Source organism: Crinia signifera, chromosome 1 (genome assembly GCF_055691185.1).
Source record: "Crinia signifera chromosome 1, ASM5569118v1, whole genome shotgun sequence".
NCBI lineage: Eukaryota > Metazoa > Chordata > Amphibia > Anura > Myobatrachidae > Crinia > Crinia signifera.
In genome coordinates this window covers 459,320,802-459,334,941 of record NC_139217.1, presented here as the reverse complement: position 1 = coordinate 459,334,941, position 14,140 = coordinate 459,320,802, and the positions used below count along the sequence as shown (strand labels likewise).

General features: G+C 46.7%; 1 protein-coding gene across 2 annotated transcripts in view; it reads right to left on the bottom strand.

The window, feature by feature from the left end:
• Positions 1 to 14,140, bottom strand: part of WDR7 (WD repeat domain 7) — a 298,065-nt gene that overhangs the window by 107,101 nt on the left and 176,824 nt on the right. For both annotated transcript variants that reach the window (XM_083155233.1, XM_083155236.1), the window contains one exon: positions 9,994 to 10,215. In XM_083155233.1, the coding sequence (XP_083011359.1) occupies positions 9,994 to 10,215 (222 nt within the window). The remainder of the gene's footprint in view (positions 1 to 9,993; positions 10,216 to 14,140) is intronic.

Here is a 14,140-nt window from a genome sequence, read left to right as displayed (position 1 = left end):
GGTACACGCCTCCCGCATAAAGTTGTTATATACAGCGTTTTTGTTTGAAATCATGAGGTGGCGCTCACAAAATTGAATGCTTGTCAGCTCCTCCGCCCACGAAAATATGAACCACAGAACGGTCAGAAATGTCAGGTGACATCTGTGAAACCTTTGTGCGGCCTGGAGACTGACCTTCTTCCCACAGCTTATGTGGCAGCGCCACATACTCTCCTTTACATTGAGCCTCATAGGATGCCCTTTGACACAGGTCTGTGTCTCTGGAAGCAAGTGGTGGCGTAAAAACTCCACAGACTCCTCCTCCGTCTGCGGCAGGTTGAAGAGGGTTAATGGTTCGGCAGCCATAACTGACACAATGCTGATTGACTACGCTAACTGCGTAATGCTGACTGACTACGGGAACACGACACTGATATTGACAGGGACGCTGACTACGATAACTACGCTGGCCGTGGGAACACTACGCTGATTCTGACAGGGACACTACGCTGACTACGTAACTGCCACCGTGAAACTACACAAGTACCGTTTTTTTAATTTAGTTCTAGTCTTAGTCACTTTCCTTAAATTTGACGAAATTAAAATTCACATTTTTGTCAAAATTTTTTACTTTAGTCATTGATTTAGTCATAGTTTTTCAGTTTATTGATGCGGTCATAGATTTTGCTGCAGATCATTTCTCTATCATTCCCTTGAATACTTTGTATACCTCTCACTATGGCCCTTATTCTGATCGGTGCGGCCCGATCAGAAATATGCGGTGATGTCCGTCTTGGCGAATCCCCGCCTTCCATACGGATCGCCACCTCCGTCCGTACGCGGATATGTGGCGGTCCGCATGAATGTGGACGGGGATACGCCTCCTCCATGGTGGGAGCAGCCCCTGCATTCGATGGTCGCTGAACATCGAATGCAGGGCCGCACGCTCCACCAGGTCCCGCAACACAAGACCACACGGACACTTGTCCGTGTGAAATCTTGTATGGGGGCGGGCAGCTGACATCCGGCGATGTCAGATGCCCGCCCCGTACCCACGCGTCACGGCTTCATTACCATGCATACGCCCCGCGTTTGCATGGGAACGCCCATGCAACGCGGGGCGTATGCATAGGGTAATGAGGCTAAGTAGCCCCTCACGCCCCTCTACGCCCCCTGTGCGGCGTATAAAGAATCCATGCGGCGAAATCGCCTGCACATGCGCAGAGTGACCTCTGCACATGCGCAGACGATAAACATCGGCGGCCCGTACGCAAGCGGGAATATCCGCACTGATCAGAATAAGGGCCTATGTGTTTAATAATCTAGGTATCAAACAAGTGCAACAATCATGCTATATCCTTCACAGCGGGTCATTTATTTTCTGCAGATATCAATTCGAGAATACAATTTTTTGTTTTGTTTTTTAATTAAAAAAAATACAACGGTAACTAATGGTAACTACTGTAATTAGCCAGCTATATAAACTGACAGAGTGATTCTCATGACAAAGAGTTGTTGTGTAGCCGCAGTGCAAGTAAGTAAATCTAGGGCCAGAGAGGAACACTGTATAAAATACAGTATTATTATTTAAAGAATCAAAAAAAATCAATCACTCAAGTGTCCTGACGAAGATGACACAGCATTCTCGCCTAATCAATTTTAGTCATGACGACATGGACGAATGTTTAGTCAACATTATCGTTCTTAAAAAATTCCTATTTTTGTTATCGTCACAGAAAAAACCTTAATCAACGAATAGTTTTAGACTACATTTCCGTTGACAAAATTAACACAGCAATGTGCGCTCCCACAGGTCGTTAGCACCCCCCATTTCGGTAGAACATATGGCTCAATCCGGACTATATACTCAATGACAGTATGCTCCTGGATGTGGCCACTTAACAATATTGGGGCAGATGTATTAACCAGCAATAAGTGCAAAAATGCACTTAACGCTGGTTAACTGGGGGGGATTACCTGTGTCCCTAATGTATTACTAGCGCACCTAACGTGCGCTAGTGACAGCCCGCCGAGTTACGCTCGGCGGGGCTGTCCCTGCAATCCCCCCCAGGGATTAACGGCCGGGGCGATGTATTAACAGCCTTCAAGGCGTTAATTCGCCCCGGCCGCTTCGCCAGCTCAGGGCTAGCGTTGTCCTATCCCCCACTATGGGGACAACGCTAGCCCTGCGTCTGGCTTGGGCTGCGCTGGAGATCTCGCGGTTTTTGCGAGATCTCGCGCATGCCCAGTAAGCCGGGCAGGGGGGGCGACGGGGAGTGCGCATGTGCGGGGCGGCGAGGGAGCCGATAAGGAGAGCCGTTAACGCTGGGCATAACGGCTCTCCTTATCGGCTTGGGGGATGTTAATACATCTCCCCATAACGAGTGCCCGCTTCTCCTCGTTATGCAGGAGAAGCGGGACTCGTTATTTCACAAACGTAACAAGCTTAATGATACATCTGCCCCAATGTTTGTAAAATTGTGTGTATGTACTATATACTGTAATTTGTCAGGGAGTTCTAGGGAAATTGTTGACAACACTGGGGCAGATGCATCATTAAGCTTGTTACGTTTGTGAAATAACGAGTCCCGCTTCTCCTGCATAACGAGGAGAAGCGGGCACTCGTTATGGGGAGATGTATTAACATCCCCCATGACGATAAGGAGAGCCGTTATCCCCAGCGTTAACGGCTCTCCTTATCGGCTCCCTCGCCGCCCCGCACATGCGCACTCGCCGTCGCCCCCCCTGCCCGGTTTACTGGGCATGCGCGAGATCTCGCAAAAAACACGAGATCTCCAGCGCAGTCCTAGCCAGAAGCAGGGCTAGCATTGTCCCCACAGTGGGGGATAGGACAACGCTAGCCCTGAGCTGGCGAAGCGGCCGGGGCGAATTAACGCCTTGAAGGCTGTTAATACATCGCCCCGGCCGTTAATCCCTGGGGGGGATTGCAGGGACAGCCCCGCCGAGCGTAACTCGGTGGGCTGTCACTAGCAATACATTAGGGACAGACGTAATCCCCCCCAGTTAACCAGCGTTAAGTGCATTTTTGCACTTAACGCTGGTTAATACATCTGCCCCACTGTATCTTTGCAATGTTGTCTAATATGTAACCATCTGTAGTATTCACCTCTACCACTGTTCCATCTGCCATTATTGGTAAGTTAGATTATGCATCAAATTCTGCCGACTGCTCTGGTAACGTCAGTACGAGGGCTGCACAGAGGCGTTACGGTTAGCATTCCCGTCTCCTAGCGCTGAAGTCACGGATAAGGTTTTGTTTGCTTATTTGTTTGTCCAGAGGGTAAATTTCCACCAACAATCCACAAACATACTGGTGGGTTAAATGGCTTCTGACAAAAACTGACCCTAGTGTACTGTATATGTGTGTACTGTACATGCGGCAGAGAATATAGATTTTAGGTCACGATATGAATGATTGACAGACTTTTGAAAAAGTGCTTTGTACTGTACTATGCATACAATATATAAATTACAGTTATACCCCTTTCACACTGCACTTATTAAACGGTATATTGCCGGTTTTCTCCCATTTCAAAATGTTTAAGGCTGCAGTGGGAAAGCGCCAGAGTTGATTTACCGGTTAAAGATAACCGGTATTGCAAAACGTTTAAAAAGCAGAGTCCTACACGTTTCAGAGATGCTTTTTATGCAGTGAGAATGGCTCTGAAACGGTATTTAGTAAAAAAACAACAGATTACAGACCTGTGATAGGCTGGCCCCTGCATTCTGCCTTGAAACTTGTTCAGGGGATTAAACTGGTTGACTGATGTGAACGGTACTTAAACGGTATTTAAAACGGTAATCTACTGCAATGTGATGGCTCAGACCGTTTTAAATACCGTTTAAAAAAAAAAGTTTTTTGAAACGTTTTGGCAGTGTGAAAGCGGTATTAAAGAAATCTGCGTGCCATTATTAGTAAATATTCAAATTATAATTCTATTTGTGGGGGAAAAAGCATTACCTGCAAAGCTAACACCTCATTATTCCCGAAGGGTCCGCCCCGGATTCTCCTAGAAGGCTGCAGACATGAATGCAAGGCAAGCAGGGGCATATGGCAATGACACAAACACAGCCAAACTCTTTGCTCTGCCCACTTAGTGACATTGATGAAATATATCCTACAGTTTGGATTAGTGGCAGAATGATGAATTTAGTGCAGTCATATGCCTTGCACCACACGCTAGTCCAGGGAACGAGGAGGCTGTCTGTGGGGGTCTCTGATGGCCGAAGGTTATAGATTGGCATCTGATTCGAGTATGGGTCATAAGGCCGACAAACAATGGCCAACAGGGCTTACTGTAGGTCGACACAAGAAATAGGCCAATATGGATAAAGTCGACACAAGCATTAGGTTGACAATGGGAAGGTCGACATGTGTTTTTCATTATTTTTGTCCTAAATTTCGAATTAAGTCGAAATGGACACCATATGTGGATGATAAGTCGGCTCCAAAAAAATAATCAAAATTCATGTCAACCTTTTGGCTGTTGCATTTCCCATTGTCGACCTATTTCACGTGCCGAACTAAGCTCTGTTGACCTTTAACGGTAAACCTAACATATATAGACCTAGCGACCCTATCCCTCGGATTCTGTTCTATGGTCCAAGTATAAAAACACCGGTAACATTAGCACAATCAGATGACTGGATTCCGCCATCACCGGGGTCAATGATCTGAAATGACTCTGGCACTGGCAGAGGGTGATCCATTACGGAACGGGAAAGAAGAAACACGTTCAGGATTTGTTGAGATTCTGCCCACTTTTCAGCCAGGACATCTTTGTTTAAACTTTGACTCGGCTTAAATGAAGGAATTAATATTGACAAAAACATCAACGGAGCTAATGAGTTGTTAGTTAAGGCAATAAACATGTCACATTAGAGTCAGCGCAGTAACTAGGTAATTAGCCCGGCGAAAAGCTCTGCAGATTGGAGCTGCAGAGGTTCCTGCTCTTAACCTCTTAGTCCATTATCTGGAGCGGGACAATCGGGGTAATGCACCTTCTAGAACACTCGTCAGTTCTGCGCCACCGCCCGGCGGCTGCATTAACAGCGATGGGTTTATTGGAGGGTCTTAACCTTTCATTTAAGCGAAGCCGACGATGTCATGTTTAGATTTTTGAATAAAGGAGAAGAAGAAAAAAACACACACGTGAAAATGCTGAACACGTATCTTTGGAGAGATATTATAAAAATCTATGTATTATGTGAGGCAGCGAAAGCAGGCGGGATGCAATTAATATAAATCAGAGCATGTAAAGATGATTAAAGTGTTGTAAGAATCTGGATTGTGAGAAAGGGTACGGTTTTAGGACTCGCCGCTTATTTTTATTTATTTACAGGGCCACAAATATTTTATGATGCAGAGTACACACTGGGGAGGAACAGGACAGATATGCAGTTAATCTAACGATTGCTATCTTGAGTTACTGTGGATGCAAAACGCTGCCCAAGTCAGCGAGCGATATAAAGCAAGTGCTGTGGCGGGCAGAGACTGCTGCTGAGCGGGACACGCGAGAGGAATGGCAGCGCAGCATTGCCAAGTAGGTACTTAAAGGTGACAACATAAACCTGAGCAGTTGGCTCGGGAATGAATTCATTTCACACTTTTATGTTTAGGGGGGGGAATCAGTCTACTACGGATATATATATATATATATATATTTATATATATATTTCCACATGGACCTTTATATAACTCGCTCTAACAGTCACACATACAGTATAGATTAAATTAAAATAAAAAACCCTAAAAGACAAAGTTATATATGAATCAAATAACAGTCACAGCAATAACTGCAAACATAAACAAACACAAACAAAAAAGATACACCCATGGAAATGGTCTTTACGTTGACAGTCGGCCACTTCAAGTCAACAGGGCTTAGGTCGAAACCTTAAATAAGTCAACATGGCTAAGGTCGACAGGGTTGGAAGGTTGACAAAAGCACTAGTTCAACAATGGGAAAGTTGACAGTCAAATGTCAACGTGAGTTTTTCACGTTTTTTTGAGTCGACACGTGCCGAGAAGTGGTATTTCATACTCTACCATCCACTACAGCAAGGTGGGAGAATAAAATAGTGTTCTGAGCGTAGCAAGCCATGCGATGTTAAGAATAAAAAAAAAACTGTGAAAAACTCACATCGACCCTTGCCTACCCTATGTAGACGGATAGGAAAAGTTAAGAGTATAATAAATAGCAAAAACCTTACCATTCATTATATTATGAGCGCAAGTCAGGGTGCCCCTTCCGGCCCCCCGGAAAGAGGGGCAACCCTCCCGGGGAAGCCACCCAGCTCCCGCAAACACCCCCCCCAGCGTGAATTGCGCTGTTTTAGCCCCGCCCACCGCAGTGCAATGCCTTAAAAACTGCATTGCACGTCTGGGGGCATGGCTAAAACTGTGCAATCGCTCTGGCCAAGCCCCCAAACAAGTAGCCACTCATGCGGCTCCGCTCCCACCCCTTTTCACTCCCACGGCCTCGCCCCCTCTGAGCTGGCTGCCCTCTCCCGGAAAGCGCAGCCAGAATGTAGGTAAGTATGGCGCAAGTGTGGCACCGGATTCAGTTAGCACTTAATATTCATTGCCACAATGGGAGCTTTATCCACAAAAATAGAATTTGGGGCCTCATCATCCACCCCAACACAGGTACAGCAGCGGGTCCCTTAGTTCTCAGGGGCCCTAATGCAATGCACCCGCTGCAACAATGTAGAATAGAAGAAGACATCTTATAGGAATGTGACGGGACATCTATGGCGAGAGTAGATCATCGATGGCAATTCTGCAACTGGCCATCGATAGTGGTAAACTATGCAATACATAGTGTACATTTTTACATATGGTCATCCATTGTGTTTGATTGATTGGCCTGTGGGCCAATCAAAACACGGGGGTGGGGCTTCGCGGGTGGCTGGGGCGGAGCTATGTTCCGTGTCCCGGCATTTTGCTAAAAAAAAAAAGCAAAACATCGTTTTGCTGCTCCATCGATGGCATCTGGTTCTTCCCCATCGATGGCAAAAGTATGATTTTCGATGGTCGATGGCCATCCCTAGGTGAGAGAACCGTACTGTATGTACACATATGGGGGATTCGCTCGAGTACACACACCCACAAACAGTGCAGAGTTCTCTCCTCTCAAAGTCTATACTCAGTGAATCAAAAGTGAAAGCAAGATCAATTTCATTCCACAATCATAAATGAGTCTACGCTCAGATGTACTTCCATTTCTACAAGGAACTGAACAACGCTTAAACATGCCCTTTATATGGGACAATGGAATATACACATTTTTTTGTTCTTTTTGTTCTAAAGCAGGCATGTCCAACCTGCGGCCCTCCAGCTGTTGTGAAACTACACATCCCAGCATGCCTTGCCATAGTTTTAGCATTCCCTAATAGCAAAAGTATGGCAAGGCATGCTGGGATGTCTAGTTTCACAACAGCTGGAGGGCCACACGTTGGACATGCCTGTTCTAAAGTAAGTGCATGGATACACATGTATTTTAAACCATGCTTGCCTACTTTTGAAAACTAGTTTCAGGGAGATTATAGTCGGTAGCAGCGAGCCCCGCGAGGGGACGCGGATACCTTCACAGCTATCAGTGTCCCCTCGCGGGCTTCACAGGTATCCGCGTGCGCTCGCCACGCTTTGGGCTCGGTGGCTCGCTGCGCTCGCCTCACTTTCCATTCTCAACTCCACGCCGACGTGGATAGTGGGGGTATGAAGAGGTCGTAGGACGCGTACCGCTGCGCTCGCCACGCTTCGGGTTGGCGTTGATAGTGGGGGTGATAGTGTGAAAAATGACATTTGGGGAGCATTTTACATGATTTGAACACATGTCCATGATTTCTGTGAAAAATGACATTGCATGCGATGCGATTTTTCCCTGTGCGATGCCCATTGTGGGAGCCGTTATAGTATACAAGTACCTAATTTATATAAGAAGAGATTGTGAAAAGAGATTGTGAACGTGGCACCTAGAAGAGTGGGTGTGTACTGCTACATCATTATAAAATTACTTCTATCCAAATGTAGATGAGCCCCAAAGCAGTTAATAAGAGTTACTATACTGTAATGTAAATGTATCTATATCTCATTCCTTTTTTATCCCAAAAATGTAACAGTGTAATGTGGGCTAGGTGAAATGAGGGAGATTGCTAAACTAATGAGGGAGAGAGGGAGATTGCTGCTATTTCAGGGATTCTCCTGCAGGATGGGCAACTATGTTTTAAACTAGTAAGCCCGCTTGAAGCAAATGCTTCGAAAGCTAGTCTTCAACCCTGTGATTGCCTCTGTGTATGTGCATGTGTGAGATGCAGTTTCACTCACAGTGTTTCGGAGATACACAAAAAGGACACTACTGTAGATAGATAGATAGAGATGATCTACTGGACAACCTTACAGAGCCAGAGTCGTGGGTGCGGAGTACAACCACAATTACTAGCCATACTTCATACCCTCCTGGAATGGTCAGGAGGTGCCTGAAAATCAGGTTTCCCTCCCGTGGGTAAGGTGGGAAAGTCTCCCACTTGCTCCCCAAAGCACCCGCACACAAGTCCCCTCTCCCCTGGAGCCACTGAAGTAAATTCCGTTATTCACAGGTCTGCGGAGAGGGATTAAAATAATGCGAATTTAGCCCTGCCCGCTCCCTATGGACCCACGAAACGTAATGTGAATTGGGGGCGGGGCTTTGTGACATCAACCTTGTCCTCGCCCCCCCTGCAGCATTGGATCTCCTCTCTGGGCTTCTCCTGGAGAGGCAACTTTAAAAGTCGGTAAGCATGACTAGCGCCCATGAATTAATCACAACTGGATTCCCCCCCCCCCCCCTTAGTTACAGCTGGGCCTCTTACATGTTCTGTATTTTGGCCTCCATGTTTTTGCCAACCCTTCAGTATGACCCTTTATTTTCTACCAGATCAATAGCTGAAATAATTTTTGCAAGGCATTACCTAGATTCCAACAGCATATGATGCAGCGCTTACAGAGAATGCGTAATCAGTGAGTGAGGTTGTACAATAAAACACTTACTCTCTGTATACAGATCTTCATTCTGCATGTCAATTTTCCATTATAGTTTGGTTTACATAGAGAAATTTGACAAGCGTCGGAGAGGCCGAGCGCGGCTCCTGACTATCTTTAAATAATAATGTTATGACAGACGAGAACTGCAATCAGGCCCCGTCAATCAATCCTGAGAAATTAGATTTAAAAGGCAAATCTGCTATTGGACTACACACCTTGTGGGCAGATTAGAAATGCCAGAGAATTAGAGTCTGATTCAGACCTGATCGCTAGGCTGTGTATGTTCGCGGCCAAGCGAACAGGTGAATGCACCCCCCCCTTTGACCTCTGCTACGGTCCCATGGCGGTGTCCTTTGAGGGCTGTCTTCACTCGGGGGAATAGGAAAAAGCCAGCTGTGGCCAGATTAGTACTGTAGGGGGGCTGGGGAAGCGTTGCGATGCCGTTCCGGGCCAGGTAGCTGGCGTGGCTTGGTGCATTGTCATGAAACAGCAGCTTTTGATAAGCTCTCACCCCCGAACACTTCCTGGATCATGGCTAACGTCTCCATAGCCGATTTTCCTGAGTCCAATACAGGATTTAATGGCGTAGCGCTGTTCAATAGAACGTTGCATTTTTAAGCCTCGGGATAGGGGTCCACTAAAACCACAATACGAACCGCACGGAAGCGCGTAGGTGACTGACGCTCGATGCGTGTTGAAGCTGACTTCCCCTCCATAGAACCCGCCTGGAGCATGCGCGCTGCTACATACAGTCGCGTCAGAAAAAAAATAGGTCTCATTACTATTTATACAAACCCTGTATTATTTGGTTGTGAATTTAGGAATAAATCAATGTTCTATAACAGGCTACTTTTACTTCTTGTATCACCTATTTTGCACCTGTCCATTGATATGATCTCCTATACTATAGAGAATCTTCCAGATAAGGCCACAAACTCAGTAATACAATCAGTATATTCATCACTTACATGTATGACGAGCAAGCGAGTAGTTTGAGCCGCCGCTGGTCAGCCCGAAACCCTCCGGGATCTGGCTAGAGCTGCGCGGCCGTGTTAGCAGTTTTGGTGGCTCGATCTCTGCTCCGAACTCTGCTCCGATCACTCCCAGCAGGACAATGGCGGTGGCTTGCTTCCGCCTCTCCTCATACGAATAAGAAACTTTCTTTATAGGGGGAAGGTTTGAGAGACAACCTGAAACAAAAAATAAAAAAATACACAAAGCTTATTAATGGACAAGCAAAACAACCTTCCATACAGACGTTTCATCAAGAGGACTACAACTATAGGGCAGCCAGCATCTCCGGGGATGCCCCCGGAGCGACGGATTAGAGCAGGGGTCAGGGAACTTTTTTACCTTAAACCCCAATATATATTTAGATACGCCAACATTACCCCCTTGATTTGAAAGAGAGGAAATCATATAATTGTAATACACACTGTACCCCCAGAAACTGATGATATATCCTGCTAGTACGGTACACAGCCTGGCGGCCAATGATGATGATGGTTACTACCATGTATGGCTGTGGGTGGTACAGGTATAGCTTGACAGGAGCCTATTACCAGGCAAAGAAACTCGGCGCCGCTGTTATACACAAGGGCATGACGCACTGTACTGCGTCATGTCCTTGTACACTACAGTACTGTAACACACAGCCCGCACTGCGTCAGGTCCTTGTACACTACAGTACTGTAACAAACACAGCCCGCACTGCATCAGGTCCTTGTACACTACAGTACAGTAACACACACAGCCCGCACTGCACTGCATCAGGTCCTTGTACACTACAGTACAGTAACACACACAGCCCGCACTGCACTGCATCAGGTCCTTGTACACTACAGTACTGTAACACACACAGCTCGCACTGCACTGCGTCAGGTCCTTGTACACTACAGTGCTGTAACACACACAGCCCACACTGCACTGCGTCACGTCCTTGTACACTACAGTACTGTAACAAACACACAGCCCGCACTGCGTCAGGTCCTTCTACACTACAGTACTGTAACACACACAGCCCGCACTTCACTGCATCAGGTCCTTGTACACTACAGTACTGTAACACACAGCCCGCACTGCATCAGGTCCTTGTACACTACAGTACCGTAACACACACAGCCCGCACTGCACTGCGTCAGGTCCTTCTACACTACAGTACTGTAACACACACAGCCCGCACTTCACTGCATCAGGTCCTTGTACACTACAGTACTGTAACACACACAGCCGAGCATGCATATACTGTAGAAGCTATATATACATTCTATATATAAAATTACATGAAATTCCTGGGGGTAATGAATGGTCACGCTGCCGAGACACAGCTTAGGCATGCATATAGATAGATATGCCTACCTGGCTGTGTCTCGGCAGCGCAACCATCCATTACCCCCAGGAATTTCATTTTTACCCCATTTGGGGTCATTTACCCCTGTTCCCTGACCACTGGATTAAAGTTTGTCATGTCCGATAAAGCATTGAGTCATCTCTCCACTGGTGCCATTTTTCTGGAGAAGAGTCTGAGCGCTCAGACTCTAGAACACTGCCGCTTCTGCTCTCATAGAGGAGAAGGCCCCGGACACTGACCGCCTGTTCTCTTAAAAAGCCCCTTGCGCTGAGCCAGTGTCTCCTACAGAAGGGTATAATCCTGAAGATCTGAGCACATAGGTTTGGCCTGCCATCTTCAAGCCTGCAGTTTAGGCATTTCGGATAATGCATGGAAGTGTAACTGGGGTTTGAAAACCACCTCCCCACAGGTGCAGTCATTCCATTGTACACACAGTATCTGATGCTGACATTTCCACCTGCCTGGCAGATCACGGAGCTGTGACTAGAGCTGGTACCCAATTGGGACTTTGGGAAACTCTCTAATCTCAAAAGAAATCGTTTCTCAAACACTACGGGGAAAATTTACTAAGATGGAAGTTCAATTGTACATGTTGCCCGTAGCAACTAAAAGGATTCTAGCCATTATATTCTGGAAGGTGCTAAATAAATAAGTAGTAGAATCTGATTGGTTGCTATGGGCAACATCTCATCATCAATAGACCTCCCAATGTACCCCTAGATCTCATAATTGCTATTACCCCACCCTCCTGCAGCGTATTCTGGTTCTTCTTACCATTATGGCGTAACAATATGTGTTATTACTATCTTTGTACTTTGTCCTTTTATGGTTCTCATTATACCGCCTTTGTTACTATTCGGTTGTTACCACCCACACGCTGTCTGCTCTCCACACCACAACATTATGGTCTTCTCCTGTAGCCTATGTAGTGCACCCCGGATGGCAGCCTCAGTTGGTACTTTTATGGGCAGGATAAACAGACTGTGGAATATCTGGGCAGTTTTCATTTATGCATTTCCTAACTCACACAACTGGATCCCATGCAGCGCATCCAACATGGCTGCCTGGATTGGTACTCTCGTGGTTAGGGTGAACCATGTCATTTTGTAAGAATACTGACACTCACTCAGTTCCTATGGGCAGAACTTAGGCACTGCGTCTGGTATAAAGATCAGGAAGCACTGGGCAGGGTATAAAGAACAGGAGGTACTGGATCCAGTATAAAAGATCAGGAAGCACTGGGCCCGGCACAGAGATCAGGAAGCACTGGGCCCGGCACAGAGATCAGGAAGCACTGGGCCCGGCACAGAGATCAGGAAGCACTGGGCCCGGCACAGAGATCAGGAAGCACTGGGCCCAGTACAGAGATCAGGAAGCACTGGGCCCAGTATAAAGGACAAGAAACACTATGTAAATTGATGCGTCCAATATAAAACACAGTGCATTATAAAATAATATACAGTATATATACACTCACACGCACGCATAAACACGGAAGACCACGGTCAGCTCTAAATGACAGGTTTTGTTCAAACCCCTTTCTTCCAGCGGCAGACTTATACGTACATTACAGAACATTCTTAAATTAAAACAAATTGATTGAGTTACATGTCCACGATCATACGAAACGGTCATGGCACACTGTATGCACGTTCCACCTACCCCCAGCCTTACACTGCTCCCATCTCCAATGGGGTCAAACAAGAGCAATCTTGAAATATGATTTGATTTGCAGCAACTAATGCTTCAATATTGGCTGCTGGACACAGGAATTTGGTCGTGTCCCCCTCCCCCCCAGGGCCAGAGGAAAGCATGATACCCTATAACAATGGTTCAAAGGGAAGCTCCATTGTGCGGTTGCACTGATTGTTCTGCTGCCTGACCTCTGCAGAAGGGGAATTGCTAACCACTGCCTGTTCTACGGCTGACAAATGAATGATCTCAGCACGGTGTACTTTGGCCAGAGCTGCCCCTGGTCCAGGTGCTCAGACAGAGAAGCCCGGTGTGACATCTCAGATCAAGATGAATTGGCACAAACTCCTGATCCAAGATTGTTTTATACCATTTAATTTAGTTTCTTCCCCTGCTTGGATGAGCACAGCTCTGGTTATGGATTTCTATTCTAATGTAGTGAAGCAGGCACTGAGAGAAGCCAATGAAGCAGATGCTGGGGTAGGGGGGGGCTGCGGGCACACTGATCAATAGGCAAAGCGCTGACCCTGTGCGCTCGGATTCTGCAATTGCCACCGCTTAGAGCCAGAGGAATAACACATGTGTAGCTTCCAGTAGGAAACGCAGCAGCCGGTGTGCTGGCCGGACTCTCCCTGCTGCTCATTGCTTCACTCCTGCAATATTCATGCATGGCTGGCTGGCTGGCTGGCTGGCAGCAGCAGCAGTGTATATGTGGGGCCTTTGTCTATGGGAGGGAACTTGCCAAAAGTCTTCTGGTGAAAAGCTTTCCCATTTAAAATAAAAAGGTTACATAAAGCAGGACACCCCTGAGCAAGTTCTATTAGCTATGCATTCACTCTCCTGCAAGTTGCGGGATGCTCCCAATATTGTAGGCAATCTCCCGCACTCATGGAAGAGAGGCTAGATCTCCCACATCCCACCCGCTTACAAGTGAAGCTGGAAATGATGGTGCCGGCTCAGGAAGGAAAAATGATGCATCATTTAGCGTCAACCCCTGCCAGAGGATCCATACTGATTATGGGATTTGGGGAGGGGGGGCAGTGCCTAGAGATGTGTAGCCTGCAATCCCACCC